Consider the following 21543-nt stretch of genomic DNA (forward strand, 5'->3'; position numbering starts at 1 on the left):
AAATTAATGACCAAAAGAGGGGAATTACGGTTTATAGTTTGTGTTCCTTTTGACACACTTCTCACTATCGATATAATCCCAGTGGAGACGTGGCTCAGAGCAGCCTGACCTGCAAGGGGACAGCTCACGTCTAACTACCACTTTCATTAAAAAAAAACATCACTGCAAATAAAGTTACAGGAGTTGTTATGACAGGCAGGGAAATATTAGGTGATATAGATTTCATAAGGTGTCACGTGAGAGGATGACACGCGGGCCACTTTTCACTTCTCCACTCTCTCGTGCCGCTGCTCCCACTTTACACTTCGTCCTCACAAGACAAAAAACACTTTCTACTTCTGCCCATTCCTTTTTAAAGTTTTTATAATTTCTAAAATAAAACCATTCAATCTAAATCTGAAGGTTTGCAATTAAAGCCTGGGGATATAATAAAAACAATCAATAATGAAAAAGGAAAATGTGAAGCGTTTTCTTTTTTTTCCAAAGCAAAAGTTGTTTTTTATTTCATTAGACAGGTTTAATGGGATAATTACAAAAGAAGAGAAACCAATCATGTAAGGCAGAGTGATTACTGGGCTGCAGAAAAATAAAAAGTCAAATCATTACTAAAGACGAAGTGGATCAAAAGAGAAACGTTTCTGAGGATGTATTTTTAAAGAAGGGAGCTGGCAGGACTCTGGCGGTTTCATCAAATTCAAAGGCTTGTGCTGCTGGATAAAACAAAATAGGTGTGTTTCTTGAACCACAATCACACAAAATACACACACACACACACACACACAGACACACACACACAGACACAAATACAAAACATCCATAAAAAAAAGTCTTCAAGAGCAATTGGCAAAATTAGTCCCCTTTTATTTGCAGACTATGCTTTGCATCCCGGCTGCTCTTACATCTTTATCTCCATTCATATATGGCTTGTTGGATATTATTATTATTACAAAAAGAAGAAGCCCAGCAGAGCAGAGTCTTGTTTATTCTTAAGGCAACAATATACGAATTATGGAGAGAAAAACGAACTGATTGTGGTTGAAAAGCAGAAAGATGAGCAACGGCATCTCGAAATGAAACTCATCAAATGAAATAATAAAGCAACTTCTTTGCTGGAACCTGGAGACATGGGAATCAAATTAAAAGGAAATTAGGCCCGAAACCATCAGCCACAGTTGTCTCATTACAGCAGGAAGATAATCCACAAAAGCCTTAACACACAGACACACAAGACACTGGGCAGGGATTCATAGTGTAGAACTTTAACAATACTAACTATTTGAAGTTTTTTTTTTTTTTTAAACATACATTTGAGCATGTGTCTAAGGTATCATACGATTTGGAATTGGGTTTGAGTTTTTACTAATGTCAGGACACATTAGGAATGTATTCCATTAAGCCTTGAGTGGTTTATAAAACACACCAGCCTTATGGAAATTCTTTTTTATCATGTTTGTGTCACATAGTCAGATTACGTGCAGCTGAGCAGGGAGCGGACTTTGTCACTTCTAAGTACATATGAAGAGTACTTTGGTGGAGAGGAAATAAAACAGGGGAAAAAATAGATATGTTACATTTCTCCAACATCTAAGGAAATATCATTCAGGCTTAGAATAATATTGAAATCTTGGATTTCCTGACATGTGTAAGGCGATATATTGAGCTTTATGAGTGTTGTGAGCTGACTTCTGGCTCCTGTTAAAATGAGATATCCCTCAAACCCATTTTGATGCTTGACTTTAAGTGATTTTAAATATGCTCAGCGTCCTGATCTTTTTTCCACACTCAGCACAGGTTGTGTTTGTTTTATTTGTTTCATCACATTCAATCATCCAGAGACATCAATTTCAAGGCTATAAAGGTAGTGGGGAAAAAAAGTGATATATATTTATAATAAACACAGAGAGCTGGACTCTCCACACTTTACAAAGCAAACCCGCAGATATTCTAAAGTAAACATGACAAATAATGGTTTATTATTAAAGAAAGAAAAAATTCGTATTTGTGGATGAGGCGTTGCAGTCAAATTTTGCTCAAAGTAAAAAATAAAAAATTGTAGTAAAAATAAAAAAAGAGATCCTAGTTAGAAACACTGCAATCCCAGAAATACATGACACAGGTGAGGATCACATATTACACTGAACAGAAGGCGAAGACTCAGTCAAAGGTAACTGGAGTTGAAGAATGAAGAAATTATGAAAGCACCTTTTCTTAAAACAAATTGGCACCAGTTAAATGTGTGTGTGTGTGTTTGTGTGTATGTGTGTGTGTGTGTGTTTTCACTCTTGCCAAAAACCTTTGTGTTGTGTTTAGGCTGAAAAAGAGAACGAAGACAGGTCAAAATGTTGGTGAATTTTAGCAGAAGAGTCCCGACAGCAGGAGCCGATTCCTGGTTACGCGGTCCGGGCTCTAGGAGCGGGGGGGAAGAGGGAGAGACTGAGCAGTGCAGACTGCAGGGCAGGAGGGGCATTAGCTCAGTTCAGGCTGATGTCAGGACAATTAGAGGTGCACCACAGTGCATTGTGCACAGCGCCTGTCAGCCTTAATCTCTGCTGCCGTGGCCCGTACCCGCAGCCAGGCCACAGCCCACGGGAAGCGCTAACACTCGGGCCCATATTGCTTTGACAGTTGCGCTCATCTAGAAGTAATGCAAAACGGTATTGTGATGTATACACGGTGACCCCGCACTCTTGTCTCTTACAACAACAAGGCGGTGTGTGTGTGCAGAGCCAGGGAGGGCTGGAAGGGAGAAATGACACTCTGAGAGGGAAAGATGGAGGTTACAGGGAGAGAGCGAGCAAGAGAAAAATAAAGAAATAGCAGAGAGGATCTGGAACCTTAGCCTCGCTTTCTACACATCCCCCCCTCTGATCCGGTGCTGTCCCCCCTCCTCCTCTCTCCTCTTGTTCCATATCATTGTTGTTGGTCCTCTACAAATCCTGGTGTTTGTTTTTGAGGGAGCTGCTGCGTGTGGTGACAATGTTGGAGGTCTCCTCCGCCTCCTCGTCCTCTTTCGCCTCCAGGACGTCCCCGAAGAACCTGAAGATGGAGGTGAAACTCATCCAGGAGGTCAGCTCGTGTCTCTCTGTGCCTACATGGGAAAGAAACACACAAACACAAACATGAGCTGCACGGCTGCAGGCAAAGGAAGTGCATGTGGATATTCAAAGATAATTAAAAACGTAACTCCGTAGCACAGAGATTAAAGATAAGATAGTGTAGTCTCTTCAGGTTCACCACTTCCACGACGCATTGAATCTCCCCCGGCAAGCAAAAGACCTTCTGCATGAGAGCCATGACAGCCTATGACCTGTCCGTCCAATGGGACAGCCTTATTATGTTATCCAAGTGGATACCTGACAATCAACACCACCGCATGTCCCCTCTTTCCATCTCAGGCCTTCCAACAAAACCAGAGTTATGTACAATGGGTGCACTAAGTGAAACCAGTGGAGCGGTAGTCATTCATTCTAAAGGGCTGATTGAGGAAAGGCAAGCCAGGAGCAGGAGAGAGGAAACTAGCGAACATATCAGGTGGTCTGGCAGCGGCTGGGGGGGTAGGCAGCAGTGCCGGGTTTCCCTCTGACCTTCTTCCAGGTTAGCCAGTTCCCAAGTTGGGGGTCACACTGGTGCTTGAAATCTGGTACATGCGCCTCGGGTTCCTCAGGGTTACGGTGTCACGCAGATTGCTTAAACTCGGTGGCGGTTTCTCCGGCTATAGAACACCTCGGCTCTGCATCGGAGCGTCGGTGATGAGGACAGATCCCGGCTGCAGCTGCTGCCCGACTCCTTCCTCCTCCCGCTCCCTAAACCATTCAGCGCCAACAGATAATGGCTTGTTTCTGCCGCCGCTGGCTAGCTGCTCAGCTGCTTAGCAACACAACTGTAACCGGACTTGAGAAGCCACATGGAGGTGGCCTCTTGTTTCCCCTGAGGGAGAACAGGTTCGCTGCGAGATGATTTTTAAGAGTTTCATCCCTTGATAGATGGATCCAAGAACTAATTTACATGTGTTTACATTCCGAGGGATGAGTGAATACAAGCCCGGCAGGAATGAGTTCTCTTTTTTTAATCTTTATTTGCAACACTTCACTTTTATTTATTTTTTGTTGGGACCTGCAGTTGTTTGTAAGATAAGAACAGTAAAATGGATTCCCTGCAATTTCCCTCGTGAGGATTAAGACAAAGATTATGCGCAGGGCTGCCTGAAAACGTCTGGTCCCAGCCGCGCAGGGTTCAGAACCATGACCCTTCAAATCAGTGGTACATTAGAGATACCTCTTTACCTCCGCTCCTGTATTCAGTGCTGTTCGCATTCCTTCTTTTCTTCCGCTCTCCTCCTCCGTGCACATTGTCACAGCTATAAAAGCTAGACTAGAAGGCTGCAGGGATACAATTAGGAGGCACCTTGAAGGCTCCCTCGCCATAGACCGGCCTCTGATGACCACTGCACTGACCCCCTGTTTATTAGATTGACCCCTGCCTGGGCACATTAATGGAGATGCTGTGCGTACATGTGTGTGTGTGTTGGTGTGTATGGTTGTGAGACCGAGGGCGAGTGCGGGGGTCTGGGGCCTGAGAGTGGAATTTTTGGGTTCAGTTGCTGGAAGTGTGTTTTGCTTGTGTGTTATTTGTGTGCACGAGTATGTAGGGTTCTCGATAACTCTGGAGATAAGGGACTGCGCTGCGTGCTATATGGCAACCAGACTGCCGCCAGTGCCTTAGGTCAAATTTACTGGCCTGGCAATCATGGGAGTCAATAACCCGGCCCTCTCGGTGACCGTGCTACCTATGTAGGGCTCAACATAACACCCGTCCCTGGAAAACAAAGACACAGTCCTCTCACACCTCTAATCTATCATTTATATCCAATTTGAGGCACTGTGATCTTTTTCCACCTCCTCCTCCTCCTCCTCTATGTTTTCCGCGTCTCAACTGCTTTCTCCCTCACTAGTGTTTTTACTCCTGTTTTGTCCTTTCTTCCCCTTCTCCTCCCGCAGAAGCGATCAATGGCGCAGCGCTCTCCCGTTCACCCTGAACTGGCGGTGAACTCCCGCGGAACGCCGCCAGCCTCTCCACCCTATCCCATCGCCGCTCGGGGTCACCGGGGGGGCGTCTCTTTGCCAATATGCAGATGAAACGGTGCCCCTCCGATGACTCCGGACTCTGGATCCATCCCTCTATATGGTGCAGGCTTTGAGATGAAGTCCAGCCCCCCCCATCCACCACCCGACAACACTCACACACATAACGACATAAACCCACTCTCACATTGGCTTAAATAGGCCTTTAACAGCTTACGTCCACTCTTCATTTAATGGCCAAAGTGTGTTGAACCTAATGGATGTTGTCAAAGCTGAGATGTGACCACTGATTTAGAGGAGGGACCCGAATGCCAGGCTTCACTGGCCGCTAAAGACACACACACACACACACACACACACATACACACACAAGCAGGATTACCTCAGCTATGCCACAAATCAAAGTAATATCTTAAAAAGATGTGGGGATCGATGAGGTGTCATCTGGCTGTATCCCGTGTGTAAAGTGAACCCATAAACAGCCGGTGACAACTACTTATCCTTAGCTTCAGCCCCTCGCTGAGAAAGTTTTGATCTCATAAGCAGATTTTGTTTTGTTTATGGCCGAGTGATTTCATGTATTGTTAAACTAAGATCTAAGCGGCAGAGAGCTCTTCCGTTTTCACGACTTTAATTACAACTTGTTTCTTGTATTTAATTGGTCAAATGTTGCAAATAAAGAACGTTGTGCATTTCTTGTGTGCTTTCTTGCGTTGACTACGAATCAATTAAGTTGCGCGCGACAATTTGAACAGGTTTATTGTAATCGCATTAATCTAATGAAGTTTAGCCTAAGTGCAAAAATGTCCTCATTTATTGTAAATGCAATAATGATGTTACTGTGAATTCCATAATGCAGAGAATTGTCGAGGGAAATACACGGAACATTTCTCTTTACTTTAACATTATGTTTATAATTATATGGCAGGCTTAACCGACATTACCTCTGCAAGCGTAGAAAGTAGAAGGATGACCGATATGACCTCGAGGTAAGGTGACACGCACACACACACACACACACACAGACACACACACTGAGCTCCATCATGCTGTTCGTCAGTAACACAGGGCAGAGCAGGTATAGAAACGGGGTCTGTGGTGAAAGCCCTCACTCTTTGCTCAGGTCAAGGCAGAGGTTCAGAGCGGCGTCTCACCCGCGCCCTGTGTTTGACCATTTTACATGTGTCGCCTGAGCCTGGCGAGGCCGCCTCATTATGTGACAGGCAGAGCAGAGTATTTGATCCTGGATATTTAGCCTCCTCCTTTCTGTCACAGCCACTGGAGCCCTCTCAAGGTAATTGACTGACTGTTTGATCTCCCTTCGACTCTGCACTGCTACAAGACACTGACAGACACACACACACACACACACACACACACAGACACACTCGTCACATCGTCTACTCGTGGCAGCCACACACTCACACATGTAGCACAGACTCCGCCGCAAACACACACGTCCATGCAGAGACGCACACAAATCCACACACAGTTGTTATCATTTGTGTGCAGGACCAGAGGAGGAGAGTTTTGAGCTGTTCAAAATGAAACAAGGAAACTCCTTCATAGCTATGGGCCATGCTTTCTTCCCGGCGCACCAAACGCTGCATGCTGTTACAAATGGTAATCTGCTCTGATTGTCACAAATTTCAAAACAAACGCTAGGTGACTGAAAAGCCAAAGTGACGCCCCGAGTGATACTCAGACAGAAAGCCTGAATCAAAGCATGCCGACTATAATTAGGTTCCATCTGGGCTACATTATTTAAAGCCGCACCAGTTAATTGCTTGTGTACAAATGGCCTATTTTATTTGAATCAAACTCCTTTTTTTTTGTGATTCATAATTACATTGATATGAAGGGGGACATATCTCTTTACTTCATTTACAATATAAATACATATTCAAACTATTAAGAGGACTTTGAGGAAGGGGAAATGTAAAGTGATGATACTTTGCGTGAATTGAATTTCCATAAACAATTATGAGAGTTTAATCAAATATACTGACAACTGGGTTAAACATTTAATAAGCTTCAATTAAAAAAAGGAGATGAGCAGTGATACAATCGTGAGGCGAAAATTACAAAAACAGAATATCTAACAGGACTGATAAACACCATATTGTTGCATGCAGAAGCAAACCTTTTTCTCATTTCCTCTTGTCAATGTTTTCATCAAAAATCTAACACAAAACAGTGCATTTTCTTATCGATTTCCTATCGACGGTAACCTAAGCTTTTGTTTTATCTCGGTGTGAGGCCGAGCAGTGCGTGGTGCGGCGGGCTCTGCCTGCCGGTAACCTTAGCCAGGCTGCTGCTTGTGAAAACTATCTGTTGCATGGATCAGCGGTGGCGAATCGCTATCTGTATCCTGGTTGTCAGATGATCGGATTTCCGCCCCTGACGCTCTCTGATATTAGATGATCTTCTGCAGTGTGTGTGAGAGCATGTGCCCAGTGTGTGTGTGTGTGTGTGTGTGTGTGTGGACACCGTGTGTATTAGCTCCTATGGCTGTCCATATGAGATACAAAGGAGCGTATAGACAGTTATGCGTGTTGTCATGTTGCTTGCTGACATGCGTAAAAGGTCAAGGATGTCATTCTGTCCCACGTCTGCCTGAAGGGGGCAGGACCTCGATGCCACTGGAGACGAGGTCAGAGAGCCCGGGCAGGTGACAGGCGGTCAGCCGCACTGCCACAGCAACTCGGTCCTTTGTAGCAAAACATGGAGATGCTGTCCACAGTCAAAAAGTGAATTACGTCTAAATTTACTCCACCGCCTCTCAGTTTTAAAGGTAAACCCACAGAACGAGTAGTGGAGGTATGATCAAATAAAACTTTTGTTTGTGATGTGAATTTTTTTATAAAACCACCATCGCCCTGAGCCTTCACTCATCAACAGGAGCACAAGAGACAAGTCGCTTCAAACAGGGAAAAAATGAAACAGGAAAATGACTCAAAACAGAGCTCATTTCATCAAACTAGTCGTTTCACTGTTGCTTCTTGAATGCATTTCATTTTTAATGCTCGTCGGTTAAGTGGGGCTGCTCCTCCCCCCCCCCCCCCCCCCATCTCCCTCGTACTGCTTTTAATTACTTTGCTCATTATTACGTGTTGTTGTTGGACAAAAACAAGGCAGAACTCATTACACATCCACAGATGAGGAACCTGAATCACTCGCTACACGGGGGGGCCACTGAGGGAACTCGGTATTTACTTGGAATGAAATACAAACAGAACAGAGACACAGGGAAACAACATCAAGCCAAAGCCCAGAAAGGGGAGAATATCGCATTAACTTGCTTAAATCATCACCCTAAGTGAGCTACTTTATATTCCATATAATGATTCCTAGGAGAGTTAAACTTGCAACAACAAGGACTCTACACTGAAGACTGTGGCAGCGCACTTCTTTCCACTTCTTTCTCCTCAGGTCCCTCTCTTCCTCTGTCCCTCCCCACTCGCTGCCTCCCTACCCAGACACTGAGACTGCACTGAGTGCTTTTTTATTTTAACGTGAATGAGTGGCCTTGGCCGTCATAAAGGACCCTCGCTTTTATAGACTTGGAGCGGAATATTTACAAGATAACCCCAGTCCAAGGACGGCCCGGGCTATTTGATACCAGGGTCGGACTCTCCCTTCTCCTCTTCAGTAAAAAACTCTAAAGTCTAAACATACCCCCGCCCCTGACAGCACCTCTCCATGTCAGTTGTTTTACTCGCCCGCGCCGAAATGGGACGAGACACTTTGAATAAGAGGAGAGGCAGATGTGTGCGGCATTCAACAAACACGTCGTCTGCACCTTTTGTTCCCCATTTACTTTTTGCATTAAAATGATAATGACATTAACAATGGAGAGACAGAGTTTTGTAAAACTGCATTCAATTATTCAAAAGGAAGATTCAGGTTAACATTGTATTTGAGCGGTGTTGTGAAAACATCTCGCTCAAAATGTGTCTGTGTTGTCAGGACTGAAACAAGGCAGGACATTAATTTCACATATTAAATTGATGAGAGACAGAACTGTTTGTTCCAATATGAGTGTACTAATCCCATTTCCCTCATATCAAGAGAGGGACACTGTTACATTTGAATAAAACTGAAAGATGATTTTAGACAAGGCTAAAAAGAAAGGAAACAATTCAAGAAAAAATATCTACAGTCAAATAAAACAGAATTAAATGTATTACTTGATTTAAAGGGAGCTTTAGAGATTTAGGTCCAAGCACACTGTTAGGGAAGATAACTATGAGGTGGTTTTGTAATCGAAAGAAAGATTTTAGAAAGCTTAAACAAAACATTACCCCATTAGATGCACACATGAAACAAACTCCTAACTTCATAAATTCCCCATTATGGAGAATCTTCATCGAGACTTACTGGCAGCTTTTGTTTCTTAAATGCACAAGATCTGTGCATGTACCTGTTGATTTAGTGTTTCTATGTGACAGAGGGAGCCACAGAATGATAGAGAGTGACTGACCGAGTGTGCACACACACATGCATGTGTATGGAGGGGCCATGTTGGGAGTGCCACCCAGACATTACCACTGTAAACAGTGCAGGCCTCCTTCCCTGTCCAGGCCTTTTGTTCCTTCTGCGCAACCATTGGTTGGGACTTAAATGGCAAACACTCGGGGGCTGCTAGCTCGCCTGACATGGTTTTGTTTTTGGCCTATTGAGGGGCAATGGAGAGCTTCTGTTTCTATGCCCAGGCACAATGTGTCTCAAAAGCAGCATGGCTGAAAAGAGAGGCCCCCACAAAGACTGTCCATTCGTGGAGGCGCTGCATGCATGCACTCACATAGGCACAGGCACATGCACGCACACCGACACACACATACACACGCAAACACATCATGATGCCCGGGCACGGGTCAGGACCGACAACCTCGCCACAGACGGTGGTGGAGGTGGAGCGCGCACACGTAGGTAGGACCATGCACACAGTCGCACACTCACAAGCGTAGAGTCTCTAACTGCGCCACTTCACTATACTACACTCGGTCTTCCCTCACATGAACACACAACCTCTGCTCCACTTTGAAGTCGCACAATGACGTCTGGCATGCACACATGCACACACACCTCCCGGGCACCTTCAGGACAATACCAGGCAAAGAAACACACACACACACTCCCACACACACACTCCCGCACACACTCCTCTACAATGTCATGACATACACACATCACTCTGTCACAAAGAAGGAGGAGGAGAAGGGCTGGTGAGGCCCCTTCTGCACCTGTAGACCTGTAAGAAAGACAGACTTGAGTGTGAGGACTTATATACGGCTCTCCTTTACACACCATGTAGTCTCATCCTTATGGAAGGATAGAGCTCGGCCATTAACACCACTGACACATGCTTTGTGCGATGTAAGGTGTAACTGCTAGTATCTAAAGGAGTTTATACACTGGCAGCAGCACAGTGAAGGAAACTACAGAACATGCATCATATTCTGACTGAAAATAAACATTTTGTCTTCTGGCTGTTCATTTTAAGATTTAAAAAATACCTTGTTGCATCACAATGCAGGGGCTTATATCTAAAAAACTGCTGATATTTAGGACCTTATAGCAACAGTAAACATGACCAGCACTTCACCCAAAGACTTCATCAGCATTACAAGCTCAAAAAAAAGAGTTGTGCAGTGGGTGTAACGCAATAAAACGTCACCCGATGTGTCACAATCTCAAACAACAGACTATCGGACACAATAAGAGAAGAAACCCTTTTGAGCAAACTAATGGAGCTGCACAACTTCACATTTAGCCCGAGATCGTCCTAAACTGAAGGTGCACGCAAAAAAAAACACACACTCACACGTACACCTGCATGTTTTCTAATAGGTGAGATGACACCAGCCGTCTACCTAGCAGCAGATTTCAGCAACAATTCAAACACTGCGTGATTACACCGCTTGGTATCTCCCAGGGCAGTGGGCACACAACACAATTACATACTTCAAAAGATAAAACCAGAGGCTGGCAGACATGCAGGAGGACACAGACCACCGCTGAGCTCAAGAGGTATTCACAGCATTCGTATTTAAACAAACAAAACAAATCCGGCTTAGTAGAGGTGACTAATGCACAGCGAGAGAGCGACATTACGCTTCTGAAGGACATTTTCTATACAACTACTACTGATTTGCACGTAGGTTTGGACCAAGGGTTTACTGACAGAGAGGTTTTGAATCTACGTCTAACAACAGAGCGTTCTGTAAGAGCCTCATTGTCGGTTTTTGTCTCAAATGAATCACCATACACACACACCTGGTGTCCATGTATAGAGGTACTTGTCACGTGACCTTTTGATCCCATGCATTGTAGCACATAGGGTGGAGGACAGGAGAGGAGAGGAGAGGAGAGAGGGTCAGGTGGGGGAGGAACAGGCCAGGGGTGGAGATAGCAGAGTGGGTGTTGAGGGCGGGGCAGGTCTGAAATAGATCACTTAAGGGAACAAAGTGTAATTAATGGGTCGCCACAGATAAGAGGGCTCGGGCCCTATCTGGGAATGTGCTAATGGAGTTGACACACACTCAACAAGATCAGTGGACAACCCCTCTTTATGTGTGCGTGTGTGTGTGTGCGTGTGTGTGTGTTCATGTCTGGGAGCGTGTGCATGTGCATGTTCACAGGCGTGTTTAACTTTTAAGGACACGCGGTGGATAAATCGTAGAAGTAGACTGCTGAGGTGACGGATTAACCTGGTTTTCTCCATGACGGAGATCTGCCGTCGATGCATTCGCAGAAATCCCAGACGGAGACAAACGTGCGCTCACGCCCATAACACACTGCCATGTCTACGTGAGTCAGCCTCACTAACTCACATCGACTTCCCACCTCACATCAAAACATGAATGATGTTATTACACTTGGCCTAGGCGGGACGCCTTCTGTCGCGGGGATGTGGTTGTTTACGGAGAGATGGAGGGGGAGGAAGCCGCCTGGTCAAGAGAGGGTCAGACCTGAAGTGTTCTAAGAGAAGCAAACTGACACAAACCTCTCCTCACACTTCCTGCCTGCGTGTGTCCCTGCGTCAGGGGAACCCGGCTGGAGCCAAGGGGCCTGTGCTTGTGGATATGAGTGTCTTGGGTTCGGTGCCTGGCTGGGGAGGCTGGGGGGGGGGGGGTTTCAGGCGCCCACGTGCGCTGGGACAGTGAGATGGCCTGTGATGGACAAGGCAAGACAAGGAGGATTTCCCCTGTTTGTCTGAGAGAGTGGAGCAGCCGCGTCGCATACACACAGGGAGAAGTCTGTCTCCGGGATGGATTTCTTGTGTGAATGTGTGTGGCATGGGGTCAGGCATCTGGTTGGTTTTGTGTGTAGTTATGTGTGTGCGCCTCTCTCAGGGTCACAGACCCCGGGGCCATCTCCTTCAGTCTGGTTTAGTCAGACAAGCCGAGGCCACATTAACACACTGCATGACTTAATAATGTAAGGACCTTTGGTTTGCCCAGTAAATACAAGGCCCTGACGGCTGAATAATCAAGAAGTAAACACACATCTTACATCTTTATGGAAATGAACGATTTAATATCATTACAGTCACCTTGACAAGTCAATAAATACCAAATGAAGTAAGCGTAACAGTTCTTAAAACACAAGGGCATGACCTCGACAACAGCAAGGTGTGCAAGGAGCTCTGGGTGAATCCTACATTTTGCATAGTGTTGTTAAATGTGTCAATAGCAGCCTGGAAAAAGACGTGTGTTTTGTATGTGTGTGAATGTGTGATGTAGCAGTCAGGGGTTAAATAGAGAGAGACGAGACTCCAATCTGTCAGTACAAGGGAAGAGCAGCTTCAAAGACTCAACAACAAGCCCTTTCTCTCACACACGCACACTCACACACACACACACACACACTGACGGACAGTCCATTGCTCCCAGCATATCTCTACTTTGTCCTTGGACTGTCTGAATACCACTGGAGGCGAACATGATTTGAGAGAGCAAGTGGGAACAAGAGAGAGGGAGACGGAGAGAAGGGAGGAAAGAGGGAAATGATAGAGGGAAGGAGAGGGAGAGAAAGGAGGCGCCCCTCAATGACATCTGAAGAGATAACTCACTCTCCAGAGCTTCTTTTCTCTTGCTATCACTTTCCGGGCAGCACTCCTTCCACATAAGGCCTTTGCGTGTGTGTGTGTTAACTTTGTGTGCGTGTGTGTGTGTGTATGAATGAGTGACAATAGTGTATGTGGGAATACCGAGTACGTGAAGGTGAAATAGGCAAAAGACTTTTGAATCTCAATGAGAGAATCTAAAGAGCTATCAAGCTCAATGATGCGCATACTGGGGAAAACACATTGTATATGTTCGCCAGAATAACAAAGTTGTAAGAGATTATTTGTAAAACTATAATTAACAAAAACTTAATATAACAGGGAAACTGGTGAAACTGGTTTGCATGTAACTTGAGCTGAGAGTTGCTGTAAGAACTGTATATTCAGGTCAGAGTCATTGAGCTGTGAATCCACACTCAGACGGCTGCTTCAGAAATGATGCATGGAACTCAACACAAACAAGCGCCGGCTCCTCTCTTGATTGAAAGTTAACTTTGGGGAGACAAAGCACCGGGCCACCAGCGGGTCACAAGAATTGTCGAAAGCACCCAAACAAAACAGCAGGAAAACACAAAGTGGCTCTCCGCCGCCACTGTTGTCAGAAACGTTCCCCTCTGTAAGCGCGGGCAACTGTGGGGAAGAGTTAACCTTTTGATAAGCTGCTTGGAGCCCCAGCTGTATGCATTTTTCATCGAAATGTATGAGTCAGAAAGAGAATAATTATCTCCTCTTGCTCTGTGGAGAGGCAAGGGGTTGCAGCCCCCAGTCTGCTCTTCATAAATTAACTAAGTCCTGAAGTGAAGCAACGCTGATGAGCACTGAGAGCTAATTCATCACCCAAACACAGAGGAGATGTTCACAGTTAAAACTTCACACACATGATGGACTTTGGTTTTTGGAATTTGCAAGTTGTATTTAGATGTTGCTTTCACTTTATAACAGAAACAACTCTCCACTCTAATATTCTTTTCATTCCAGCGTTGAATAAACTTTGAGACAACTGCAGGCCGGCATTCAGGCCAATGACAGCACTGCTCCAAATAATTGCTTCCTCATTCACTTCAATGAGATCACTGCATGTGCAGTGAAGCTGTTGTTCCTGACTGGCAGAAAGTTGGCACCTGGCACTGCACTGTGTTGGCTGACCAACTATTAACTATTAACTGTTATTTACCTTTTAAATAATGGGGCAGTGACTATGTGTACATGGAAGGCAATATTCAGGCTATTGACCTTGTTCAGAGTAAGACATTATTTCCGTTACCTAGTTCACATGAGTTGCTAATAAACTATTCCATTCATACTCCTGTTTACATGCCACAGAGCATAGTCTGGTTATGACTCATGTGCACTACGTCATATGTCCGATGTTCCGGGAAAACCTTTTTGAAAATATCCCCATTGCGATCCTTGCACCCATCACAACACTTCATGATATACATATCCTGTTAAGTGTGTAGCATAATAACCCAGAAATGTCACATCCTCATACAACACTCATTCAGTGCACAGGACTGAGCTGTCAATCAGTTACCGTCTGTCGATGTTGCAAAATATTGTAAATATTCCAGGAGGATGTAATAATGTGATTAAGATGTATTTATGTCTGCATAATGCATCTATAAGATCGAAATACTTCACACGTTTTAATTCGATTACTGCTTATTCCGAGTACTATCTTACTTGGGTTGAATCAGAAAATGCTGTTTACAGCTAAGTGCATTATTCCAACTATTGACTTAATCAGGTTAATATCGGAATAGTGGTGTCCATGTAGGTTATAATACTGCTTGGGTTTAATCAACTAGACCAATGTGATGCAGTGACTGAAAATGGCCCAACAGCTCTTGCTCTGGAAGACTTTCCTATAATCAGCACGAGAACAAACACACACAGGGACACACAAGCCGAGCTGCCAAACAGTGTGAGGTCACTGATCCCTGCTTCAGAGTGGCCACGATCACCTCGAGAGGAGACACACTCTACACCCGTCCTGGCACAGACACACGTTCACACAGAGACACACAGAGAAAAAAAAGAATAAAAATACAGAGCACCCACCCCAACCGAGTTTAAGACCTTTATCCAACAGCGTCAGCTAACATCAGATACACACACAGTGCTGACCTGACCTTGCTGCTCTTTAAGATTAATCAAAATTGTGGCTGGGATCAGAGGTGTGGGTACGACGGGCAGAGAGAGTCATTCATTTTGTGCACGTGTGTGTATTTCTGCTGTATGTGTGTGTATTTGTGTAAATGCGGTGGACAGGACAGACTCAGAGATTGAGGGAGGGGAGGTCAGGGGAGGCGCTCACCCTCTCAATCCTCCACTATTGACTTGTGAGAGGAGAGGCCGCGCCGAGCGGTCAACGGCAAATAGAATAAACTGATCAATAACCTCGCACTTGTCAGGAGAGACGGAGGCACCTTTAAAGAAAAAAAAAAATACAACTTGAACTATGCAGGAGGGGAACATTGATCAAATCATGTAGAACTGTGCTCGCCCCGTTTTGACCTCTATCCATGACATGTGTGGAATGAGAGGGACTAGAGAGCGGGCAGTGAGAAAAGGTGTCACAGCACTTCAACAATGGTGAAGCATAACCGAGTAGAACATTTAAATGTAAATAGAACAAAAATAAATAACTGAAAAATCTGTAGAAAATAGCTTATTCCTAACGGCACACAGCTGAAGACTGTGATCGAGTGTGTGTGTGTTGGAGGTGGCTGCTTGTTTTACGGTAGGTGTCGGAGAAAAGCAAGAGGTAAAAAAGTCAGCAGGAAAGGGGGACTGGGAGAAAGGGGAAGGAAACTGGGAGTGAGAGCGGCAGAAACACAAGTACGGGAAGGAAGAAGAAAGGAGAGGAGAAAAACTACCCTCTGTCATGATTTAAACGAGCCGTGGTCTCCCAATGCTCTGTTTACAATGTATAATTTATGCCTCCCAGTTCAAACACAGCTTCATCTGCACTCAGCTGCTAAGTGATATGATTTCACTTTTTATAGCACACCCCCACTCCCGCCCGTCCAATCCACCAGCACGGTCCCTCTGTAATGCAGGCTGGTGTGATTCTGCACGCCTCATGCACTGACTTTCAACTGTACAGGCCCCCAAGGGCTAAAGTAGCATATTAAACCCCTCCCTAACCCCATCCACTTCCCCCCTTAAGCAAAACCGCAGTCCTAGACACACACACTCAAGCACATGCGCCCTTGCGTGCACGTGCGCACGCCCGTGGACACTAACACCCTATACGCTGCCTCATATTTTACAGCAGTTAAAGTTTCTTTCTGTATTTATAGCTCTGTTGGTGAGCGGTAATGTCCCATTTCACAGCACCACACTCTGACCTCTGATCAGAGCCTCTCTCGTGACCCCACGGCTCTAACTGAGTTGCACTAATACGCCACTTAAGTTACTTTGGGGTAATGGCACTTTTCATGTGTACCTTCCACACTCCAAACATGCATGCACACACACATGTACACCCACATATTGTATTGAGTGTCACCAGGGTGGAAATGTTTGACGTCTTTATACACAAAGGGGCTGTCATCCTTAATTAAGACCTAGTTTCCACAGTGCTAAACCGAACATTCCTTAATACAAGTTTTTGGTAGTTGTTAAGAGAATTAGTCACGCAATTAGAAGATGTTTTTAAATGCATACAAAATTTAACCGTTGTACAAAAGTAGCTTTGTGTGGTGTGGATCAGGATTTAAAATATTCAACGGAAAATTTAAGTAACATATAATCATTTCGTCTTATGTGACTATCAAAAGACACCATGCCTACCAAATCACCTTATACGCTCCGCTCTATTCTCATTAGACCATTATGTTACACATCTATTTATCTGACTTCTTCAAAGTAGCTTCCCCTCTGCTTTTCCTTTTTCTCTGAACCGCTCTCCTCTACTTTCCCATGCACCATCTCATCTATTCATCATGCTGCTCCCTTCTCCTGTCCTCCACTATCCCCACGTTTTACTTATTCTCTGCCATCTCCTCCCTTCTTCTCTCTCAGCGATCTGCCTACATAGTGTGTGCGCTAGCAGAAAATTCCCACTCCATCTCTGGGGAGAGCTGCGTTTTTCTCTGCTCTGCTCGTGTCTCGTTCTTCTCTTGTATGTTTTCCACGCTGGCAAAGCTTCCTCTTCCTGCATGCAGCAGGGAGTGCGCTCAGTCTGAGGCTGTCCCATAAGGGACCCTATAGTGTGATGTTACAATCCCCCCATCCAGCGGGATCCTCTCTCTATCTTCCTCTCTCTCCGGCTGCTCTTTTCTCTCTTGCGCTACAAGACGTTCATGCCCTCTTTTTCCCTGTCTCTGACTACTTTATCCTCTTTTCCCTCACTTACTTTCTTAATCTGTTTATCTGACTCTTACCTCTCCTGACACTTTCCAACCTCACATGCTCTCTCTCTCTCGCCCCCACTCTCTCTCTATCGCACCGACACAGACACACTTTAAATTACCCCTTCTTCCTGTTTACTTTTCTGTTTTCCTGTCTTCTTTTCCTGCGTTGCCTGACAAAGTCAAAAAAAAAAAAGTGCAGATCCTGCACATATTGGCAAGAAATACAGAAAAAGGAATAATTCAAACTCACAATTAACTGAGGCCTGCAATGGAAGTGTTTTGAAGGCCGGGTTCCAAAGTCTATCATCCACCTTATAGCTTCTGGTCCAGAGTTCAATTTTCTTGATACATTTTTAAATATGACACTCTTTTTGGTGCTTAGCCTCTAACTGCACACTGCGTGAAGCCTGGAGTTCTCTAACAGTCCAGTCCCTACTGTTAAACAGCTCAAAGCCTCAGTCTCCAGGGAGGTGGATGTTGTGTTTGTGCGGCGGTCAAAATGTTACTTGTCAGCCAACAGAACAGGGACCCCTGCCATATGGCTCAGGGCTGTCCTGCTCCAGTGTTTCTGTAAGGGCGAAGTATGATGGGCCACCCCACAGATCCTGAGCTGTGCACCACACCCTGTGGCTCACATAGAGGTAAAGAAAGATGACCCAAACAAACACTCAAGCAGCAATACTGTGTGCATAGAGAAGAGGGCTTTCATTCATATGTACTCGCATAATCTCCTGCATTTTGCAGGGAGTATAATAATTAGTTTAAAAAGCAACTGAGCTAAACAAAATCGATAGTTTGCACAGGGAAAAATTTATTAAACAAAACTACCATTCTACCAAATGATCACAAACTGGAAATGAGCGTGTACAATTAATTAGAACTGCATTGAACTTTATAGGAAAATCTGAAAGGCATATAAACTTGAGCTCTCCAGTTGAACATAATCTCACTTTGGGATTCTCTAATAATGCCATGCACGTTTATTCTGGAACATCGCATGTTATAAGATATCTTTCTTTTCGATAATAATTTAATCCATTGTTTCAATGTATAAAATAGAGAAAGAGAGAATTTGAAGTCTCCATTTTAAGTATTTACTTAAACCTATTCCGCCCCTGGGGCACAGCCCAGAAACAAGGGCTGTCCGAACATCCTGGTCTTGAGCCAACCTCTCATGTGTGGCCAATCCTCAAGGCCTCTATATCTAGGTCCTATAAGGTGTTTCGAGGTCAGCCTCACTTTCTTTTCGCCTTTTATATCATAGGTTCTTCACTCAAATGTCCAATTTCAACTTCAGCTTCACACAACAAAAAGACGATGGTCTGAAGAAACACTGGCTCCTTGCCTATAACATACATTTTGAAGGGAACTTCTGAACTTCTTTGCGATGCATGAATGGTAAATGTGATTTTCAGTGTTCAGTTCTGGTGACATCGTGGGTTTAAGTTATCTTTCCCTGAGGAAAAATGCTTCCTCCAATGACGAGGTTGCTGGTGGCACGAAAATGTGAAATTCTCTACTTTGTCATTCATCTCTCCTCGACCTTGTCCGTATTGTCTCTTCTTGTCAAGGTTTTGAAGTCAACCACTTACAATGGTGATGTCTCTTCTTGAGCATTTCTGAATGATGGTGTGCAGTATACTAAAGAATTCTTCCTGGCTCCCATAGTCAATGTCAGGAGAAGGGCCGTAGCAGTAAACAATGTCCATGTTTATTCTTTCCAATGCGTGCTCTCCGGGCAACCTTCGACATTATGAAGGCTGCTGCCTGGGTGTGCATTGTCGTCTTCATGGCCTGAGTACAGCAGCATTTCTTTTGTAAGTCGCTTCCGGCCGGCTATATTCCATCTTGATATGCTAATTATGAGTGTGGGAAGATTTAAATTTCCCATCTTGGTAGCCTCTTGTACAGCCTTTTCAGCTTCCTGATGTCTGTCTTTTCTTTGGACCGAGATTTCTTGGACTACTACCATTGATGTAACTGTGTAACCCCTCTTATTTTCTCACCCAGTGTTTTAAACCTCTACGTCATGATGCCTGCATGTACATATACAGCCACAACATTAAAACCTATATACATATATATAAATTAAGCATTAAATGGTTATTGGTGTATAGGTAAATAGAGTATGTCCTCCTGGGACTTCTAAAGATATAAACAGAGTTTAAAAGGTTGAGGGAGATTTTCAGTTTGTAAAAATGAAGAGCGATGCCTTGACGAGAAAAGATGAGGTGTTGTGTTGGTGAGATTTCCTTGACCTGCCATCTATGGACAAGGTCTCCAGTTAATTAAGGTTCTTGTACATCCGACTCCATGGCTATGACGTCTCATTGGAGATTAACTTGGAGACCTCTAAATCCACCTCACAATTTCATTTCATTCAACAGGATTTCTTTTCTCTTTTCTAAAGGTTCATATGGGCAAAGTGATATGGGGGTGGACAGCGGTATATATGTTTGTGTGCAAGTGAATGCACATGCGTGTTTGTGCATCTCTGTTCTTTTCAGCAAGCATCTTGTGACTCGTCTGTGCTGAACCAATAGACAGATAGAGAGAGAGAGAGAGAGTTCTTTTCAGCAAGCATTCTGGCATGCGCATGTGAAAGAGAGGTGTTAAACTGAAACACAGAGAAGGGGATTCGGGTTAAAGCTGGATCACCACTCTAAATATTGCTCTTGGCAGAGGGTGACACATTTGTCCAATATCAAAGGCTGATTCCAGGCCTGAGACCTGGGAGCAATCACGAGGTGAAGAGCGTCTCTTCTTCTTTGACAAAGTGTAGGGAACACAATCCTTAAGTGTAAATGATGTGCACAGAGGGCCTACGGTATAAGTACAATGATTACAGTTGTCAGTCATATGCAGACAAACATGCATTTGAACACATGCACACATGTCTCATGAGCGACGGGTACAGGATGTTTGTTTGGGTGGAACTTGAACCTGTCTGAGCCCCAGGACCACAGCCAAGCAGGTGCTGGTGCACACACACAGACACACATGTAAGAACACCTGGGCTGGACTTCACAGCACTGTCAGACTCACAGGAGCTGTCACACACTCACAGAACGAATGTGACCCTAGAGCTGAGGGGGGCACACCTGTGCCATGGGGGACCGCCCCTTCTCAACGTTGACACAATTTTAGGCATTTAATTGGCACTTAAACCTGCTCACTGCTAATAAGGCTAGCAACATCTCTCTGAGCCATCTAAACAAAGGGACAAAGAGGCTGGAGAGGCAAAGAGCATAATAGTCATACAGAAAGTAACTTTATCTTCATGTTCTGCCTGAAGATTGAATACACTTGAATGTAAAGACTAGCTGTCTGGCTACCTTACTAGTTCCAGGCTGGTGGCCACAGCTTTGGTAAAACAGTCTAAGTCTGTGTCTTCACAGAGCGGTACAGTGAGCAGCTTTGCACTTTACGCTGCTACGAGCAATCATTAAAGCCAGTCACACGTATGCATGAGAGCTGAGTTTCCGGGGTTCCTTGCTCGGTCGCCTGGCTCGGAATAATGTGTGTTTCTGTGTGTGTGTGTCTGTGTGTGAGTGTGTGTGTGTGTGTCTGTGTGTGAGTGTGTGTGTGTGTGTGTGTATGTATATGTGTGTGCATGTGTTTCGAGGAATCTTGGCATTGTTTGATCATTGCCTTGTTTTGTTCTGGTCAGCCGTTAAAAGGCAAGTTTACCTGTGTGTTTAATGACAATGATGAGAGAGCAGGGAAAGATGAGGACGACTGACAGACACAGAATGAGCGCGCTACGCTAAGTCACAGAAACCAAGTGAGATAGACAGAGATTAACTGATGAGGTTTGACACACAGCCATGTGTAGAGACAAACACAATGCATAATGGTGACGCTACGAATCCTGGCTGGGCAGCTCAGACAGGTACAGTACAGGCAAGGGACGAGGGACGAGGGAGGGCAGTGGGCTTGTGGGTCCTGTCCTGCCCTCGACCTGCGAATGCTGGCACACCCTCTCCTACTGCTGGCTAAATAAAGAGCCCCAGGGTGGGCCAGGCTGGGC

General features: G+C 44.8%; 1 protein-coding gene across 1 annotated transcript in view; it reads right to left on the reverse strand.

Annotated features, from left to right (window-relative positions):
* Window positions 1-840: 840 nt before the first annotated feature.
* Window positions 841-21543, reverse strand: part of fam172a (family with sequence similarity 172 member A) — a 156181-nt gene continuing 135478 nt past the window's right edge. Inside the window, exon 11 of the mRNA XM_053420348.1 lies at window positions 841-3088. Coding sequence (XP_053276323.1) covers window positions 2928-3088 — 161 coding nt within the window. The 3' untranslated portion in view covers window positions 841-2927. The remainder of the gene's footprint in view (window positions 3089-21543) is intronic.

This window comes from Pleuronectes platessa, chromosome 4 (assembly GCF_947347685.1).
Source record: "Pleuronectes platessa chromosome 4, fPlePla1.1, whole genome shotgun sequence".
NCBI lineage: Eukaryota > Metazoa > Chordata > Actinopteri > Pleuronectiformes > Pleuronectidae > Pleuronectes > Pleuronectes platessa.